The sequence below is a fragment of the Nymphalis io genome, chromosome 22 (genome assembly GCF_905147045.1).
Source record: "Nymphalis io chromosome 22, ilAglIoxx1.1, whole genome shotgun sequence".
In the NCBI taxonomy this organism is placed as follows: Eukaryota; Metazoa; Arthropoda; class Insecta; order Lepidoptera; family Nymphalidae; genus Nymphalis; species Nymphalis io.
The window spans coordinates 6,392,183-6,414,635 of record NC_065909.1 but is presented as its reverse complement, the minus strand read 5'-3'; the positions used below and the strand labels follow the sequence as shown (position 1 = coordinate 6,414,635).

Below are 22,453 nucleotides of genomic sequence, written 5' to 3'. Positions count from 1 at the left end.
AATGGTTAACTTTATTTAAAATGCCAATGTTTATGAACGAGAAAAAGGTTACCAGATGAAGTTTTCTTAGATTATATTGCCTATTTATGCACCTTGATATCTAAATTTATTCTTATGTAATTTCACAATTGAAAGAATAAATTTATATGATTTTGAATTCTTATATAAATATTTTATATTTTATCCCTTAGGGAATCCTATCCTCTAACGCCGTTACCGGATGACATCGGAGGAGGAGTTATCAGCGAAGGTCCGCTTCTTCTTCTTGCCATGTGGACTCCTAAGGGCCATGGGCTCATCACCGTTAAAGACTACGACATCTTCTACCGTCCAGCACCAAGATCTTCTACCGGGTACAGAGTAACTGATACGGGCATACCCGGGAGGATCTTTAATGGAGTACCAGATTGGCTTTATGAAGGTAATAATTTTATACAGTGTATTAATTAATTCTATACCATTTAGTTTTAACTCTTTCAAATATTGGAATTACAAATGAGGGCTTATGAGTTATATTAAACCTCCACATACTTTTAATTGAGATATTATCTTTTACTTAGAAGTCGAAATCCCTTAATTAAATCTCTATTCAATAAACCTATCTGGCATTTTATTTATATTTGACATAAGTTTAAAATTGTCATCGAGATGGCCCAGTGGTTATCACGCGTGAAGTTTAATCAAAAATTGCGGACACTCAAACTTCAAACCCGGGTAACTGCAACTACATTTTTTGTGCCTAATTTAAGTTTATAATTATTTATCTCACGTTTGAGCGAAAGGAAAATATCATGAGGTAACCTGCACATTATAATAACTACATTGGATGGATCTTTCTTCTCAAAAATGAGAGGAAGCTTGCCCCAGCAGCGAGCCATCCCGTTGCCTTTACTTTTTTTTTCAATCTATTTCGAATAAGCTATTATTTCAAGTGTTTTTTATTTTAATTATTTTCGAAAATCTACATTTACTTAACTCTACAAAAAAAGATTAAATTTAAAAAAATATAACCATTAAATGTCTCACTGACACCAGACCTCCTTTTCTCTTAACTTAAGATTTATTTTAATAGTTTTTTTTATTACATACATACAAACATACAGGTTTCCTTACTAAGTTTTCCTTAACCACCGATCACAAAATGAATTACGAGTAAATCAATTTAAGAACTTGAAAACTCAGTGGTATTTATCGGGTTTTGAACCCACGATGATGTTCTATCCACTGAGCCATCCCCGACCCAAGACAGTATTAAAAAAGATTGATTAAAAAAAAACATTAAGTAATAAATACCCTTATTTCTTTAAAAATATTTTCCTATAATGAAGCACACGCATGCGTAAATCGGAATTTCCAAATGAGCTTCCAATATCGCCACAAGAGGTACTCCATCTCTACCCTCTTTAGCTGTGTACCCTCGTCCTCATCGATACCGATTTACCCCCGAGTTTTCCGAATAGCTGTGAATAACGGCCATATTGCTCGACAAACGGAATCCGGAAAATTGAAACTTATGCCAATACACGTAGTGTCGAAATTAAAATGAACGCGGCTCTGAATATTTCAGCAACTGAGGCTAGTATTAAATAGACTTACAATATAAAAAGTAGCGTTTCAATAACGCATTTTGTATTTCAAAGAACTCGTAAAAATCTCTTTAATTCAAAAGATATTTTTGTTTAATTTGTATAGAATTATTTCTTTTTTAAACAAAATATTAAACATAACAACATTTTTGTATATAGAATGCAGACGAAATATACTATATAGGTCAGAGCTACACTTTTGTTATAATAGATTTATTTCGTACTTAAGTGAAGTGTTTTTCATTTTAGCATTTTATTAAATTCAAAGCGTAGCGCTTTCTTTCCTTTTGTGAAAAACATTTGGAACATATTCCGATTGGTATGTATGTATGTGTATGTGGTAACAGGTACACGTTTAGCAAACTTTCATCCGACACAGCCTCCGATACAGGTTTCGGATATTTATCAAGTACGAGATGAATTCAAATTAAGCATATGAAAAAGTTTTTGTTGCTAGCTAGAGATTGAATCCGCAATCTTCGATTAAGATATTCGTGTTTTAACCACTAAGCCATCTCCACTCTCTTTTTAAATGAACAACGACGAATGAATGAACAACGAGAAGTTAGGGTTGAAAAGCGTATTCAAAACAGTAAAAAATAACAATAGTCGACTATTTAAGTATTTTAAATATTTACGTAACTGTTTGTAATTTGCGTATTTGCTTGTCTGCGTTGCAACATGCAATCACTATTTTTATTTGTATCGACCACTAGTTTCCACGCTTTACTTCGATTGCTTGTGAGGGAGATGTAGATGTTAAGTACCCTAAGTGCTTTCCTGTACTCCTGACCACGTGTATGCAAAATTTCATGATTATCGGTTTAGTATAAACGAGAAATCATTTATAATGTTAGTTTGATATACGCACCCACTTACATTACGCGTCTTTTATATATTGTTATAATGGTATTTATGCACAGGTTAGAACATTGGAAAAAAAGAATATGCAAAAAATAACATTTACGGGCTATAATTTCAATTTAAAAAAAGAAACGCTCCAGCTTATGTTTACTTTGAAATTTTCTTTTTTTGTCGTCCAGTTTTAATTTCGAAAATAAAACGCTCCAGAAAAGTACTAAAAAAATCCTATCGTAATCCTGTAAAATTTTCATACGTTTGCTTTTGGTATTTTCAAAGGTTTCACTAAGTTGCAATGTCAAATTATCTTTGCTTGTATAGAGGCGGACAAACCAGTTTTTATATATATTTCTATACAATTTTGTTTATTTCCTTACATTTTTTAAATAAAAAATACAGACTATTCTATATACAAGTCTCAACTATGCCGACTATTGCAGCCTCAAAAATAATATATGTGTACAATATATGTAAATAACTCCTATGTGATATATAAATAGAACAAATTAATCACCTTCAAAATTTAATGAGTAATTATTATCAATCCTCGTCTCGGTAAGTAAGGGCTTGAACACAAATTCGCAGTCAAGCGAAGATCAGTACTATCTATAAGACTGAGACCACACTTGTTCGACCAAGCAGGTTCATTATAACGAAGAGACCGCTAACGAAGTCGCTTCACTGATTCGAACAAGTGTGTACCTTTAGAAGTTACAGTTCATGTGGCTGTTATAATATTACTACATTTGCTTTCACGTCTTGAAGGTATCATTATAATAATTACATTTGGTAAAACACTCAAGTTATAGGTCTGGAAACGCTTGGCAAGGGAAAAGTATAGTGCATCCCTGAGATGATACTTAATATGTACCCTCTAAAACAAATATAGCAATTAAATTAAAATAATTATTGATTCGTTGAATTTACTTGAACAATGTACCGCTTAAGACTGTGTATTGCCTAATATCCAAAGCAATAAAAAAACTAAAGTAAACGTATGTAAATGTCCCACAACTGAGCTAATGCCTCTAAGCTGCTCTATTGCCAGTTAGTGGATACACGCGAAAGATTTTCATTCACTGTAGTGGATCCACTGTAGTGGATGAAAATCCAAGTTTTTTCAGAACGTTTTCTTTCACCGCCGAACACGAGATGAATTATTAATACAAATAATTAAACAAATCAAAAATTAAATGGCACTTGCTCGGTTTTGAACTCAGAATCATCAGTTAAGATTCACGTCTTCTAACCACTGTGCGGTCACGGCTTATCATTGGAATTTAATTATATGCTTAATGAGTTTTTGTATACAACTCAATCAATATTGTATGTAGAATGTCTGGCATGTATACTTGTACCTAACCAAGATTACACTGAGCTCGATCACTAACATAAAATGATGATCGCAACTAATACCTAAGTAACAATATATTATAAGCTTTAATTATGCTTTTAACATTTTTTTTAAATGTATAGGCTAGCGCTTGACTGTTATCACACCTGATGGAAAGTGAGATACAGTCTAAGATGGAGCGCGCCTGCCTAGAAGATGCCTATTCAGTCTAGACTTGAAGGTACCCATATTGTAGGTGGTGGGGAAAACGGAGGTCGGGAGGGTATTCCAGACCTTGGCGGTGCGTATCAGAAACGAGAAAGCAAATCGTTTCGTACGTGTCTTAAATACGTCAACTACGTACGGGTGCAGATCTTTTCGATGCCTGTTGATGATTGATGCTGTTCTGTGGTGACATTATACATTATATTCTTCACTAAAATTATAAGGTCCTCCAGACCGATTTCGGCCACGGCGGCCAATCTCAAAAGAGATTAGCCAACTGCGCAGGACACATTATAGTGCACAAGTGTGTGCGCAAATACAGGTTACAGTCTCTATTCCCTAACTCTCATAATCCGATGGGATGGCAATCCGACACGACTGGAAAGAGGCTTAACAGTACCTTAACAGTAGCATTGATTTAAACGGAAACAGAATAAAGCCCCAAATCAATTCAATAGCTGCCTTTTAAAATATTAACCAATTTAGAGTTACAGTTATAATATTTGTTTTGACTACCCATCTTTTTCAAATTTTATACAATTATTCCAGTATACCTTTATTTAAATTACATCGCTACATTCATATATATAGCTATGTATATGAACTCGGTCTCAACATTGTAATTAGACGATCAAAGGTATCCGTTCTATCCTAATTATACAAAATACTTGTCACGTATTTAGGCTAGCATTCTCAGGCAAAACTGACCTTAACCTTAATTGAAATATACTATAAGTACTTGATTATATTTTAGTCTGTCCGTCTAGACAATCCATTTAAGTAACTTACCATCATTAATCTTGCAAAATCTAGATCGGAAAACACTTAGACCCGAAAGTTTTCTTGAAAGGATAAAGAAGTTTTAAATTCTAAATGTAGAATGATCGTTACATTATATTGTAGTAGTAGAGTGTAGTGCATAAGCTGAAACTTATCATCGTTTACCATATAATATTGTTATATAGATAAGTTTTTACTATGTACGAGTTTTATATTAAAAACATAGACTACAATTAAAAACAAAATATTTAACAAAATATTGATATGATCTGGCACGAATAGAAAGATTACCCAGTGGCTAGAACAAATGAATCTTATTAATATTAGATTGCAATCTAAGATTAATAAGAATGGTGGTGCATCCGACACGATCAAATGGAATTCATGTTATGACTTTATTTTATGTTCTTTCCGATGCACAGGAGTTTTTAAGCTGGCAATTCGAACTAAACTTAAAATATCTTAACAGATAAACTCAATCTTTTTATTGACTCGGCCTTATAAACTAGCCATTAGATCGACGAAGCAGTAATGTAAGTCTTAATTTAAAAATAAAAACGAGTTCAGTCAATACTTCCAAATACGTTTAAAATCTATACACGCGATATTTTGGCATGAAGTAATTAAAGCGCCCCAACATACTGCGTTTGACGGGTGATTAAGATTTTAGAATTATGGATAAATTGTAATTAATGGATCGTAATTTAGTTTAAATAAAATATTATATAACATGTAGGATTCGAAGCCGTGCAGTGTAACAACATAAGATCAACATTGGCGATGTAAGTTGTGGTTTAAATTTCTTACGATGACAATGATTATGGGCATTGATGGCCACTTATCATCACGCGGCTCATTTGGCTATTCTATTAAAATCTGGCACGAATAGAAAGAGTTTAGGCGCAGGACTACTTAAATCACGGAAATTTAGCACTACCAACTCTCAGACTCCAGCTTGCTACAAAGAAAGCCAGACAAAGAAAAAAAAAGACAGAAAAACCCAATAACTCTTTATTGAACTGACCTGGGGTTCGAACATGCTCGGGATCTAATCTTGTAAGCTATTCATTAAACCACCAAGCAGTTTACGTATAATAAGTATTTAAAGATATAAATCATAAGGGTATTCTTCTCGTTTATCAGCTGTTTAATACGCCACCTCGATCATGATGTATAAGGACGTTTAACGATTAATCTTAGTCAAGGAACTCATCTGACTTGACTTATGAGTTTTTATTATGATACTCTGAATATTAAGACTTATCTTTTAATGTTAGAAAACTTAATTAACGTTTTAATTTTATTTTCGAAATAGCGTGTGTTTAGGATTTTTTTTGGACAATAGGCATCCTCTTAGTAAATGATCATCACCGCCCATAGAATCGGCGCTGTAAGAAGTATACACCATTCTTTGCATATTAACTATTCTTTACATAGCCAATGCGCCACCAACCTTAGGAACAAAGATGTTATTTCCCTTGTGACTGTATTTACACTGGGTCACTCACCTTTCAAATCAGAACTCAACAATACTAAATATTGGTATTTTGCGGTAGATTATCTGATGAATTGGTGATACCTACCCAGACGAGTTTGCCCAAAGCCCTACAACCAAGTAATTTGTGTCCATAGTAAAGATATCAAAAGGAGAACGGAAAAGTTATGTTGGATTATTTTCTGCCACCTGTGTGAGCCACGCCAACGCCAAGTGTCTCTCAGGTTTACTTATCCTTAAAGTAAGGTAACGCCTCCGGTGTTGTAGGTTTCAAGGACACTGTAATATAAAAAAAAGTACAATATTAGATTCTAGATATTGAACGGCGTATTCTTTTTGTATAATTATTTCATTAGGGTGGCCTATTTATTTGTTGAAATATTTTAATATACAAAATATCAAATCAATAAAATATATTTTAATTATATATTACTACAAATATAACAAAAAAGTGTAATAGTACATTTCTGCTATGCTAAGCTATGCCACCAAAATATCCACAAAAACACAATTTACAATGTTCTATCGAAATCCAATTTACCTTTGATTACGATCAAATAAAAAGTGACCGAGTGGAGCCTGCTGGCTCACTTATTGCGACCATTGAAGTCGATGGTTCACTTTGAAAATAATTAAAACATTTATTGTCAATAAATATTGCGATGTGAATGTTTTCGGCAATAAGTTCTTTGTAGGCTTAGAAAAATGAATTTCACTTCTGTCGGAGTGATTACAAATTTCGTTTTTTTTAGACATCAACAATAAAACAATTGAAATTTATCCAAATAGTAACCAAACGACACACCTAAAATAAAAAGATATTTGAACAAAACAAACGTCTACGTCATTTCCAACAAAGTAATATATCGTCCTATGTCATTTCCATACATTTTACTCTTACCCTCAAACGAATTCAATGAACAGTAATGTAAGTTTGTTTTGACAATCCAATCTGGGAATGAAGAATGACGTCAGCCGCTAAAATCTTTAATGATTTTAGAACATGAATGAAAATGACGAACAAACAATCTTTTATTAATCGTATACTAAGATTAATGGACCCCGTAATAGCACCTATAAAACGAGAATTACAGTTTTAAGGACTACGACGCAATTGTTTTACTAAGTTTTAACTATTAACGGAAATAATAACACTCAAACCGTTAAACTATTAATGTTTGCTTCATTGCTTCTAAGAACACTATGGATTATTGCATTAAAAACAGACTAGAATATGGTCATGTAGTCAAACGTAGTCGGAGTAGTGTAGCATCTTATTATTTGTTTATTTCTATTTATTTTCCTTGAGATCTAGCAGTAACTACTAAACGTTTAACTTGTCGCAAAATACGTCCTTACACTAAAATAGCACGTGCATACAATATAAAAAATTGCCTCAGCATTCATAACATTGTAACATTTATTTAAGTGATACATAAAAAATAAAATAAAATTATAATTTACAGTAATATTTATTTACAGTAATATTTTATTTTACCTTATTAGAAGGCTTGTAATTCAATGAAGGGTTTTAATTGGTGGTAGGAGGTCCGTCTGGATAGTTACCACCAACTGATTACATATTCTACCGCAAAACAGTAATACTTAATATAGTTGTGTTTCGCTTTGAAGGGTTAGTTGGCCAGTGTAAAATCAGGCACAATGAATATAACATCTTAGTTTCCACGATAAAAAGATATTAACATTCCTTTCCAATTGCCAATTGTTTATGGTGATGCCCACTAACCATCATGTGACCCTTCTGCCAGTCTGTCAACGTTTTTAATTTAAATGTTTTTTCACACAATTTGTAGGAATTTTTATTATTTCTGTTTTAGGCTATATTTGTGCTAAACTCGAAAAACGGAAAAAACGGGGCTTAACAAACTCATTAGGATTGTATTATATTAAACCAAAAAGGTTGAGGTAACAAAGAAAGGAATTAACTTTTTTTTATAATAACTCTTGACCCTGATGAAAAATTATGGATATAATTGTAGGCAAGTATCACTGAGTCCTGACGTGCTTAATTTGTGTATTTTATCTTTTAATTTATCTCGGATTTTTTTTTTCCTAAAAAGACGTGATTTTACGTTTAACGTGGAGATGTTATCTAGGAATTCACAATAATAGTCCAGAATCTAGTGTAAATCAAAAGTTAGTTATTAAAGTGTGCACACACTAACTCAGCGTATAACAAATGAATTGCTCTTACAAAGACATAATGGAACGGCATCATGGAATACACTTCAAACGTGTTTTACCCAACAGTGGGTCATTTCTGTGACTATTTTACTACTATTTAAACCATAACATGACGAGGCCTTATGTTAAAGATTTGAAGAGGTCATAACGTGTTATGAATAAACAATGAGCATATTATTTCTTTGAGCCTAATTTATATAAAGCACTTCACACAGAAATTATAGGGAGAAAGTTTAAACTAAATCCATCATGCTGCTTATCAGTGATTTAGTATATATAAGTACATATGGCATAATTTCATCTTGTATATACAAATTATAATAAATATATATAATAATAAATATAAATTACATAACATTTAGGTGGTTCTTTCCGTTGAAATTCACGTATTTTTTTTATAGAATAGGAAGGCGGACGAGCATATGGGCCACCTGATGGTAAGTGGTCACCAAACGCCCTTAGACATTGGCATTGTAAGAAATGTCAACCATCGCTTATAGCCGCCGCCAACCTTGGGAACTAAGATTTTATGTCCCTTGTGCCTGTAATTATACTGGCTCACTCACCCTTCAAACCGGAACACAACAATATCAAGTATTGCTGTTTTGCGGTAGAATATCTGATGAGTGGGCGGTACCTACCCAGACGAGCTTGCACAAAGCCCTACCACCAGTATTCTACCCACTGAGCCATCTCGGTTCTTAAGAAATAATAAAATTGTTTAAATATTTTAATTTTTAAAGCACCATTTTACTATTCATTCCTGTTATGACTGCGACGCCTATTTACAGTAACACATAACGTATATTGTTCGAGTAAACAAGCTTTTGTTATCGACACCCCGCAGTGATTTATCTTCATCTGTAAACAGACTTGCGATATTGTATAGCTACAGGAGAGGACGCTAACGAAATGAATTGTTTCGTTAGCTATGTGTTTAACTAGAATAAATATTATTGCAGGTATTATTGCATAAAAACCGTACTACAAACAGTTTAGGATTCATTTAGTCTGTTCAGGAACAACTGACGCCCTCAGACTTAATATTCATAAAATGGACAACCTGAATTAAAAAAACTATTTACAACCACATAATTAATAAATTATTGATAATATTCGTTTCACAGTTAAATCATGATTAAGTTACGAACAAACCTGACAGGCGGTTCAAAGTTAAAGCCGAGGTGACTCAGTAATTAGAACACGTGAATCTCAACCGAAGATAATTGTGGGTTCGAATGGTCAAGTGGAATAATAGTCCTTCAGACCGATTTCAGCCACGGCGGCCAATCTCAAGAGAGATTAGCCAAATGCGCAAAAAATATAGTGCACAAGTGTGCGCGCAAACACAGGTGCACTATCTATTCCCTAATTCTCATAATCCGATAGGACGGCAACCCGACATGACCGGAATGAGTTCAGGCGCAAAAACAACGAGCTCTCCGAGGCACGGGAGTGTACACAATTCTAACTTCCAGACTTCGGGCTGGTACGGAGAATTTTCGACAGACAATCTCAAAAACATTTTATTGGCCCAACCAGGGATTTGAACCAAGGTCTGCGGCCTTACATGTAGCCACTAGACCAACGGGGCAGTCAAATGGAATAGTGAGTAGATGCTCGGCGATCGATATATTTTCCGAAATCATGCAAATAGTCGTATTTGAAAAGAGTCATCTTGTGATATATTCCGAATTCGAGCAGAAAATAAAATATAATGTTGCGATTATAGCACGACGCGTCACGTTCGCATTGTGTAATATTTATTAATAAAACTTCAATATATATAGTATATATCATTAATATACTGTTATATTATGCTAATTTCAATGTATTATAATATATGTGATCCAGATATTTAAGTTGTTTATTTTGGTACATGCGTTACAATAAATAGGCAAATAAAGGGTAGAATTGTCAAATCATAATGAACATTTGATAACTTTGACAACGAATTATCGGATAACATATAGAAGTAATGACGTCACCAGACAATGTTTGTTTATTACAACTTTAGCTAGATTGAGGGTGAAACGTTGTAAATGAAACATTTCAATTAAGTCCATTAAATTATACAAGTATCATGTCTTAAGGCTTTTGGATTGAGTTCATTAAAGTGTTTTTCATTGAGAATGGTAACTAACAAAATTTCTATTCTTTTTATTTTTAAGTATTACAATTGAATATCGAACTACCTACATATAAACCTGTAACTCGATTTTTATAATTGAGCTTATTAATATTATATTACCACTACAATGTATGATACATTTGTAACAAATCATGCGTTTAATTTTACTCATGTAATAGCGGTCACAATGTGAATGCCCTGAAACGACGTGTGTATAAATATTAGTGCTATTATTGCACGAAGACTTGCTAATACAGAATGTTTCAGTTTTATTAATAATAAAACTGTATTGTAATCGCTTTGTAATTATTCCTATTTCATGTCGATAGTAAAACAAAGTACAACTATATTGAGATCCTACTTGGAAATTATGATGATTTTCTCGTTTCCTTTTCCTTTCGTTTCCAAGGAAGCCTAGCCAAGACGGCAGGGTATATTTTAGTGCGTAAATACGTCTGTTAACATAGATGCCTTTTCTATTGCTCTTCTCTTATAATCCAATAGGACGACAAACCTGACGTAAACGGAAAGAGTTCAGGCGCAAGGCCTTCTAATATTCAGATACCCAATAAGACAGAAAACCCCAATGAGTTTTTATCGGCCCGACCACGGAACTCAGGACCTCGAGATCTGTGAGCTTACAATCAAACAAATGAAACGCAGACTATAAAAAAATAAAATGCAAGAAAAAAAAAAGATACACCAAAGACACGGATAGCACGGTTGTGGAGGTTTTCTTCCCATTTTTTCTCGGTAAAATCTATTCTATTGTTATTAATTAATTTTTTTTTTTAACAAACTTTAGTTCTAGAAATATTACTTCAGATATTGTTGACAAGACTGAATAATACAGTGTTCAACGCATAATAAACCGAACGAAAAAAAATGTTATCAATATAACGCGGACAGCATACAAATCAAGAATGTTTGCAATACATAATTGAATAATCTATCCCAGAAAAACCTATCTCGTACTGACCAAACCTAATCGCGCTGTTTTGATCCCCCGTCAAGCGATACGTGATCCGAATGTAATTATATTGAATTTATCCGAATTCGGCGTTTGTATATCTCCTCGTAGTTGCGCTTGAAAAACTACCTCATATATAGTATCGATTTTAGTACATGATTTTTTTTAAATATGTTGTTTGGCAAATAGGACGTGATATGTGGTCACGACCGCCCATAGAAATTGGCGCTGTAAAATATAATTACTATCCCTTAAATCGTCAATGCACAATAGGGATCTAAGATATTACATTGGGTTAGCACAAAGTTCCATGATCACTAAAAGTATCAATATGTATATGTATGTAATAACTTTACTTTAATTAATAAATATAAATATCAAGTGAAATAAGCACTATTAAATAAGTCTTATTTAAAAAAAGGTATGGTTAGTTAGCCTTTGTTCGCTTTGATTGCATTATAAATTATTATTGTTATGGGGTTTTGTCTTATTGATGTAAATCGGATATATAGTTTAGTTAAATGTTTTCAAAAAAAATAATTACCTATAAGAATTAAAAAGAGGCCTTATAACTTATCATCATCCTTAATATTTTCTTTCTTTATCTTTTACCACACATTTTAATTGTATATTTTGACACGAATAGTATTTTTTACGAAAATTAAATTGTATTTTATTAATACATACTAAGTATCTGTGAAAACTTTGCATTATTGTCGATAGACTGGTCTTAACGCGAATACACAGCTGGAAGTGGAATTTATGTATTTATTATTATTTATTTTATTTATTTATTGCTACTTTTTATAATATTAATAAATGATTTTACGTTATTATACAGTTTGCTTCATATTAAGTATTTGTGTTATTTTATATTGCTTTGAACATATATTTTTAATGTATGTATTTGCCAAGGAATAACGTTTATAAAACAAACTTTGCAAAGGTATCGTTTAAGTTAAACCCAGTATACCTCTTTATTTCATTCATCGTCATTTTCATTTATTTTCTTTCAATTAATCTCCTAATTATTTTTATATTCATTATAATTACGAATGTATTCATGACGAACATTTAAATGTCTACCTGGTATTGTGTCCAAAACCGTTACACCCTAACCTAATAAAGTAAACATTTGCATTTTTATTTTATTTTATTGCATTAAATAAAAATACAAATTATAATACAAATATATATTTTTTTAATTATCTTATTACAAAACTCGTCAAAGATATTAAAATATAGCAAAATTTATCTTACGCGTATATTTTTTGGTCTTACTCCGCCTCTACCTAGGAATATAAAACAAATTGTTTTACAAATAAAGCTTATTCGTATTAAGTGACTTTTTCCAACCAACGAAATAATATTAGTTTGCAATTATATTGATGTCGGTAAAATATATTTTATCAGCTCCGCGATCTCTGCTCGTATAACATGAATTGACTTATATTCATAATGAAATTTAAAACATCCATTCAAGAATAGGTTAACCTTACAGTTTTGAGATAGCTAAATGTTTTCGACGATAATGTTACAAGTATTTTCAACTTTTAAATCGCTTTCTCCTATCAGATGTTTCGTTAAAAGATTAAGTGAACTGATTAGCGAAGTGTTTCCACTTGGCAGAAAGGGAATTGTTAAATTGAAGCTTAAACTCCGAGTTCTTTGTAGATAAAGTTTTAAAATGTAATCGTTAAATTGTTACGAGATATTTCAGTTCGATTCTGTTCTATCCTTTAAACTGTATATAAAAATTTGATTCAAACGAAATTATAAATTCTATTTACATGGAACTCACTTAATATTTTAGTTGTGAATTGTTGGAAAACGACTTATAGTGATACTTTTTTTTTCGAATTACCTGTTTACTGGCCCAGAGGGCCTTGATAGCGTCACCGGATGTGTTTTAGTCTTAAAATACCCAGCGGGATGTTGGGAGCCTACTTAAGGGCTCAGAATACGCGCGTCCTTCTGTAAGGCCGAACCTCGGCAGGACGCCGTTAACGTTGGGAGGTAGGACAATGTGTGCGCATTTTAACCCATCTTACACCTAAATGCGGACAGGTTAAAATGAAAGAAGGATTACAGTAAGACGCTATGTTAATGCGTGTATTAAATTAATGTCACGTTCGTGTTCTGGGATGCATTTTGACTTCATTCTTAATTGATGGGGCTTTGTGCAAGCTCATCTGGGTAAGTACTACCCACTCATGGGATATTTTACCGCCAAACTTAGTATTTTTGTGTTCCGGTTTTAAGGGTGAGTCAGCTAATGACTGGCCCAGGGGATACAACATTTTAGTTCGAAAGGTTGGTGTTGCATTGACGATGTAAGGGATGATGAATATTTCTTACAATGTCAATGGTCAGTGGAGACAACTTACCATCTGGTCCATTGCCAGTCTGCTAAGCTATTTTAAATAATTTAAAAAATAAATAAAACAACGATAAAATGGTTTTAAATATTATATTTTATCATATCATCCTATATACTTTCATAATTGGCACGGTACATTACGCATGTATGCGTGCATGGCTGCGCTTATTTGACGTCAGACGTGATCTATTTATACATTGATTGAGCTCGGCTCGCGACAACGTAAGTGTGGACGTTATACATGGTGTTTGTTCACTCAGAACTTTACTGGAATGAAATATATCCCTTACAAATATCTACTCGGCTATTATAAAATGTATTTAGTTAAATTTACGTGAATGAACTAAGAGTGTTATAAAGGTTTCATTTGTCGTTTATATATTCTATAAGAAAACAACATTTATACATTCATATTTAAATATGATCGATATAAATATAAATTAAAAAAAAATGAAGTCTGTTACAGTATAACTCTCTTTTCAAGCTATTTAAGGCTAATTGCAAGTTAGCGAAAACTAATTAAAAGTCAAATTTCAAATCTATTGTAAACATAAATACATATTTTTTAAATATTGTTTAGACTTCACAACTAAAATTTGTTGATATTTTCTTATATATATTATACATTATTTTATTTGGGCTTGGAATGCTAATGCTTAAGTTAGATTAATAAATCTGCGAAGCTTATTCTCAAGTCGATATAATCCATTTGAATACTGTTTCGGAAGTTGTAAAACTCATATACATATATATAATTAGTTTTAAACAAGTAGCGATGCGAAACTCTCTGATTTCATACAATACAATTAAGATTACTTCGTAACTTACGACTTTACCTATAAATATTGATAATGTTGCTTAAAAGATGATTAGTTAAACAATGCGTCCTCTTCTATCGAATGTCGAATCAATGTTGACAGAAAGAGAGATCAGTGTTTAACTAAACATTAGATAAACAATGTTCATAAATAAAATGATTGATTACGTGTAGCCGACTTAGAAAACGAAGGAGTTTATCAATTGGGTTTCCTTTTTAGTTATTTATTGAGTTTTCATCGATGTTTTTTGCTGATACTGACCACCACCTAGACTACTGTAGTAACTTTCTTCTCTGAACAAACTATAGTTCGTACGATTATTCCAATTAAAACATGACCTATCTACTTAAATTGGTATAAGAGCGAAAAATTAAAAAATTCGTTAGTTATTACTACATTATATAGTTTATAACTATAGCCTATAATATAACATCACACTACGACCCAAATGGGTGGAGAATAACGATTAACGCGGGTAAAACCTCGCGAAGCAAGACGTCTAAAAATATAAAGGTATTGGATGTATTTACGCTGAATGCCTAACTGCTCACACATTACCTAAATGAACGCCAATGCCAAATAAACAATATTATTGGCCCTCTAGTGAATACTCCTACAATTTCATTCAATAACTTCCCTTCTGACCGAGTACGAACAAAAGAAGTAATGGCTCACAATTCTACAGCCATGAAAAATTAATCAACGTCTGAAAAGGAAAGTTCATACTAGCGTCATTGGAAAATAGACTCAAAATAGTTAACGATAAAATTTAAATTTCAATATCAGGCAGCTCAAAGCTCGATATATTTGCGTTTGTACGAAGAATTTGGTGAGGCTAGGTAGCAAAGCTAGTGCTCTTTCCATTAATTTGAAACGCTTTTCCTGTATTTTAAAAAAAGTGATCCGTTAACTTTAAATATGTAGAACATTGATTTACATTGAAAGGTAACCGAACGGAGTCTTAATAAAACGTAAAATGGATAAAGTATGTTTTACAAGTTTTAGATGCAATAATTAAAGTTTACAAATAAATAATTTAAAATTAAGTAAAAATCGCCTGTAAATGCTCTAAGGCTAAGCAAAAGTCTTCTTCTTCTCAAGTAGAGAGAGAGAAAAAACTTTTAGATAAGAAGAGAAGGTTTTGAATTTTAATCTACCACGATATCCGTAAGTGTTTTGATGGAAAACCATGGCAGAATTTCATTTGACACTGACACTGATTCGACCTGAGAAGGCTCAGTGGTTAAAACACGTCAATTTTTATCGAATGCAGCGGTTCACGCCCAGGAAAGCACCAATGATCAAATCACCAATTTTCAAAGTACTTAATTCTATCAAATGATTTATACGCATTATATCCACCAACTCAAACTGTAACTGCGTAGTGAAATTAACTCTAAAAGCTTACTAGAGGAGTGAAGAAAGCTTTTTCCCAGCAGTGGATTATCATAGAGCTGTTTTTACTAATACTATATAAACTTCTATAAACGTAATCTTTAAATAAAAGAACTTTTTGAGATATTATATAACTATTTCTTTTTACAGTCGAAATTCTCAACTCAAGGTCAGCGCTATGGATGTCAGGTGATGGTCACATGGTCCTGTACGCGACCTTCAACGACACTTTAGTCCACGAACAGAAGTACCCATGGTACGGAGCTGCATTGGATACTGATGATCCAGCTAAGGTAAGTGATAAAAATTACTATTTTTTTTTTTAATAAGAAATAAAAAAGTTTTGCGATGCAATCTTACCCATAAAAAATGATATCATCTCGTTAATACCACTTAGTTCGTTTCTAATTAAAAAAAAACGTTACGTTACGTATAAAGTCATAGGCAGTATTAAAAAATGTATAAAAAATTGACTTAGCAGGATTTATAATCTGTCCGATGTTATACCTAACAACTCGCAAAACTTGAAGACGAAATTCTTAAACACAATATATTAAGAAAAAAACAATTACAATTTAAAATTTAATACAATAATCACCTCTTGCTTAAGTGAGGCAACGATGTAAGAATAATTATATTATGACTGTAGTGTATGCCAGTATTAATAAACTACCCTACAAGCTCATTGGTTTGTCTCCGTTACTATGCCAACGATCGTATATAAATACCGACCCGAGCAGAAAGGAGTCAGTCGTTGTTGGACCGTGGATGGAAGCACTAGTACGTGACTATACAAGTACAACATATTACACAATGACCTTGCACTTCTTTTTTTTCCTAGTTTTACTGTTGACCCTTGAAGGTCTATCGAACGTTTTATGGACAAATGAAGCACTGACGTGTATCCCAAGATTTCGTCGTCGTCGTCGTCGTTGATAAGAGCCATCTAATTCGGTAAAATATATAAAAAATATCAGATATATAACATTTTTAGTATTAAACATAGTGATAAAGTTACAAGTAAATAAATAAAAAAATTAAATTAATTTAAGCACATTTTTATTATTCGACTTGCAATCTCGATAGGCAAATAGATAATTCATCTCGTAGAATATTTCTTTTTTCTGTCTTTAACAATGGAATAACGTTGACTGTCTCTGTGTAATTGTAGAACAATATAGGTTTTATATTCCATTTATTACATGGACGATGTTAGCATACACTTATACGCTTCAGATATTACATGGATAGCGAGCCAATTTAATTTTGCAAAGTAAACTCACCGTATTATGCTACAAAATTCAGAAGATCATGCTCAAATTGTATTGCCCTAATGCTATCTTCGAAAAATAGGTTTTAAAAATCGCTATACATATAAAAAGAAAAAAATATATAAGAGATATTAATTTAAAAATATATATTATGATGAAAAAAAAATCTTTAGCAGTATGTGTAATAACCGATTTAAAAATTCACTGAATGTATAACTTGTCTTTTGAAATAGACAAGAAATAGACTAGGAAATTGACAAACAGAAGCTGCACACAAATGAAACGAAGATACTACGACGGGCAGTAGGCTTAACGAAACTTGACAAAAGTTCGCAATGAACTAATAATTGTTACCTATCGTGTCACTCATAATATTTTTGAGAGTCGAATGCGGCGATTTGGACATGTTTTGTGACGATATGAAGATTACAACAAAAACTTTCGGCATTACGATACTCACAAGCCACGTACTGGATAACCATCACCAAGAACCTGGAACGGATACAGCTGGAAATATAAACAAAACAAGAGATAATATCGTTGCGCCCAACAAGGAGAACTGTCATGTCATGTCAAATATGAGATACAAGCAATTCTTACAATCCGATATTTGATTACTTAGTTGTCTGGCTATAATAATAGCTATTATTGAATGATATAATCGTTTTGAGATAATTATCACATAGTGAAAGAAAAATACTTTTTATAATATTACAAGAACGCGAAACTTACATTAGGACCTTACATTAGGAACTTACATTTTCTTTATTCAGTATTTCTAGTCACGGCATATTTGATAAACGATATCGCCGCGTTACGGGCTTGAGATTATGTATATTTTCAATATTTCCTAATCGAAATGGATTGATAAATGTAAGAATATACCAAATATAGCATATAAAATAATATCTTTTTAAAAACAAACTTTCATTTCACGGAAATGAATTAAAAACGCAATTTGAGCTTATTTAAAATATGGTGCTTGAGTGGATTGGATCTCGCATTAATTAGTTAATATTCACGCGGTCTAATCCCTGCTGTGCTATTCTGTAAGAAATAACTTCATTACGCACTCGTGATTACAACCGACTTTGTCTATGTCGCATATCACTTTGTGGCGACCGTTTTCTCCTATAAGTTTCTTTTTTTTACACTTAATAGGCCAGCGTTTGACCGTTGACTTGCCTGATGTTAAGCATCGACACGGTCTAGGATGTAGCACGCTTGCCTATAAGAAACCTGTTTACTCTGGATTTGATGACACCAACATTGTACCTATCAGGAAATACGGACTCAGCCAAAGCATTCCACAGTTTCGCAGTGCGAATTATGAATGTATATTCAAAGCGCTTCATACGTAGGCGGGAAATTTCCATTGTGTTTCCACTTTGGTCGCGTTTGAATGGCCGTTCGATAGTAAAATTTTCTTACAGAATAGTCCTACAATTCCATATTCATTTGTCTCACAATTAATTAAATGAGTTATGGGTTTTACTTACTTGATTCGTAACACTTGGCGCCCAAATAAGAATCATTCCCAATTTAATGTTGAAGATATTTATGAATAAAAACTTCATGTTAAAACCTTATTCAAAGCTAAATCAATCAAAAATTAAAGTAAACAATTAATCGACCAAGCCTAGATACATAAAATTTCAAGCTCCTAATAAATTATATCTCGTGTATAATCAATTCACGACGTTTTCTTTGAATTTTCTCGTTTAGCGCACGCGATGAAATATAATTGAATTTGTATGATAAATGTGTTTGGCTGGTCGCGTGATTACCGAGCGAGACTTGTTTATTATATACACGATTTAACCCAATAATTTTTTTTCTTTTATATATATTATGTTTTAAATTATATAAACTGTACATAATGAGATCCTTATTCAACAATATTAGCATATTATCCCGAGAATGAAGAGGGTTTACAAGACGCAATCAAAAAACTATTTCGATATCTAAGATTCACAAGAGCGATCGAACAAAGATCTAAATGTTAATAAAGTTAACATTGGAAAAATGTTACTTAAAAGAAGTCAATTAAAAGAAACTAAAAAATTCCATCTATAAGCTATAATAAATTATTGTACAATTTGACAAAAAAAATTAAAAGTAATTTAAATAGCAAAAAACACATTATAGATGAATAAATAAGACCCAGCTGAGCCAAAAATTTAATTATATTCTACTTATTACCTACTTTATTAAACATTTCAACGTTTGAATTATTTTGCTTAGCAAAAATTGTAAGACTGATATATATCTTTTTCTATCAGCAGTTGTTAGAAGAAGACAAAGCATTGTATAACCATTATCAATCAATCAATCAATCAATCAACAGCCAATCGTTGTCCACTGCTGAACATAGGCCTCTCCCAAGGTGCGCCAAAGCTCCCTGTCCTCCGCCTTCCGCATCCAGTTGGTGCCCGCCACCTTCTTAAGGTCGTCGGTCCACCTGGCTGGAGGGCGCCCTACGCTGCGCTTGCCGATTCGCGGTCTCCACTCTAGGACTCGTCTGCTCCAACGGCCATCGGTCCTACGACATACGTGACCAGCCCACTGCCACTTCAGCCTGCTAATTTTGCAAGCTATGTCGGTGACTCCGGTTCTTTTCCGGATAATCTCATTTCTGATCTTATCCTTCAAAGATACTCCGAGCATAGCTCGCTCCATAGCACGCTGAGCGACTTTGAATTTGTGGACTAGTCCCGCAGTTAGTGTCCACGTTTCGGCACCGTATGTCATGGCAGGTAAGACGCATTGGTTGAAGACTTTCGTCTTCAAACATTGCGGTATAGACGACTTGAGGACTTGACGAAGGTTGCCAAATGCTGCCCATCCCAAGCGAATTCTTCGATCGGCTTCCTTCTCGAAGTTGTTCCTACCGACTTGTATTATCTGTCCTAGGTAGGTATATTCACTAACAACTTCGAGAGGTTTCCCCTCGACGTATATCGGTCCCGGCACGACATGCCTATTGAACATGACCTTGGTCTTGTCCAAGTTCATACAGAGACCGACACACCGGGAAGACTCGCCTAGGCTACGCAGCATTTCGGTGAGTTGTTCCAGCGACTCTGCTATGATGACGATATCGTCGGCAAATCGAAGGTGTGAGATGTACTCGCCGTTTACATTGACTCCATACCTAGTCCAATCCAGCGTTTTGAAAACGTCTTCCAACGCGTTGGTGAACAGTTTCGGGGATATTACATCCCCCTGTCTCACCCCTCTGCGCAGTTGGATCGCCTTCGTCTTACAGTCCTGGATGTGGACAGTCATTGTAGCGGCGTTGTACAGACATCTCAGTACCTCGATATATCTCCAATCGATATGACATCTCTGCAATGAGTCGAGCACTGCCCAGGTTTCGATGGAGTCGAAGGCTTTCTCGTAGTCCACAAATGCCATACACAGCGGCTGATTGTACTCTTCGGTCTTCTGCACAATCTGCCGAACAGTATGGATGTGGTCCACGGTGCTGTAGCCTGATCGAAAGCCGGCTTGCTCTGGGGGCTGGAACTCGTCAAGTCGTCTGGCGAGACGGTTCGTGACGACTCTTGAGAACAGCTTATACACGTGACTCAGGAGGGAGATTGGTCTGTAGTTTTTCAAGAGGGTTTTATCACCTTTCTTGAAAAACAGTACCACCTCACTCCCGCTCCACGTTTCCGGGGTCTTGCCATGTTGGATGACGGAATTAAAGAGGCTTGCTAGCTCTTTCAGGACCAGAGTCCCGCCTGCCTTAAGCAACTCTGTTGTGATTCCGTCATCTCCCGGAGCTTTGTTGTTTTTAAGCTGTTCTAGAGCCGCCCTAATCTCTCCTTGGTCAACGACCGGGAGCTCCTCGGAGTAATGGCGCATAAGAGGGGCGCGCTGGTCATCAATACTGATTCCCACGGGTTTATCCGATCTTGAAGAGAACAACTGCCCATAAAACCTCTCTACTTCTCCGATAATCTCAGGCCTAGAGGTAACGACCCCACCATTTTCAGTTTTAAGTTTTGTCAGACGCGGCCTCCCAAACTTGCGAGCGAACACTTTCGATCCCCGATTTTGCTCAATCGCAGCCTTGATGGCACGGGTATTGGAGCGTCGGAGATCGCGTCGCGTCAGCGTTTTTATTGTTCGGTTTAAGGCCTTATCTGACAAAAACTATGGTAGTTCTCGTCGTTTTCTCATGAGCTCGAGTGTCTCAGCAGAGAGTTTTGGTGCGTTGTCTCTTCTCTGTGGCGGAAAACACTTGCGGGATGTGTTTTGCAGTATTTTGACCAGCGTGTCGGTTCTCTCATCAATGCTGCTTATGGCTTCCAACGCGGTGAATTGATTTTGAAGTTCCATTTGGAACTTTTCGGAGCCTTGAGCAGCTTGGAGCATGGTAGGTCGGAGAGTAGACCTCATTATTCTCGATCTTTCGGCTTTTAAGTTGATATTTAGAGTGCCTCGAACCAAGCGGTGATCACTTCCGGTATTAAACCTGTTGATCACTGAAACATCTCTAAATATGTGCCTTTTATTCGAAATGATAAAGTCTATCTCGTTCCTTGTCACGTTATCGGGGCTTCGCCAGGTCCACCTCCTCTGAGGCTTCTTTTGAAAGAAAGAATTCATCAAAAAAAGCCCCTGCGCTTCGAGAAAGTTTACCAGCATTTGCCCCCTGTGATTTCTGCAGCCCAAGCCGTAAGGTCCGACTTAGCGGTGAATCGAAAGTCGGACCGACTTTCGATTCACCGCTATCTTGTAGTCCCAGTTTAGCATTAAAGTCTCCCATAACAACATTGTAGTGGGCCTTCGAGGTGTCGTTGAGGGCCTTTGCGATGTCCTCGTACATCGCTTCGACCACATCATCAGAGTATGTCGAATTTGGCGCAAATACCTGTACGACCTTCAGGGAGTACCTGTCGGAAAGTTTTAGGACAAGGTACGCTACCCGGTTCGACACACTACTGATTTCCACAATGCTGCTAATGAGATCCTTTTTGACTAGAAAACCGACA

General features: G+C 34.4%; 1 protein-coding gene across 1 annotated transcript in view; it reads left to right on the top strand.

Annotated features, from left to right (window-relative positions):
• LOC126777295 (inactive dipeptidyl peptidase 10) overlaps positions 1 to 22,453 on the top strand; it is a 200,993-nt gene that overhangs the window by 160,344 nt on the left and 18,196 nt on the right. The window contains exons 6-7 of the mRNA XM_050500307.1: positions 192 to 421; positions 16,330 to 16,472. Of these exons, the coding sequence (XP_050356264.1) occupies positions 192 to 421; positions 16,330 to 16,472 (373 nt within the window). The remainder of the gene's footprint in view (positions 1 to 191; positions 422 to 16,329; positions 16,473 to 22,453) is intronic.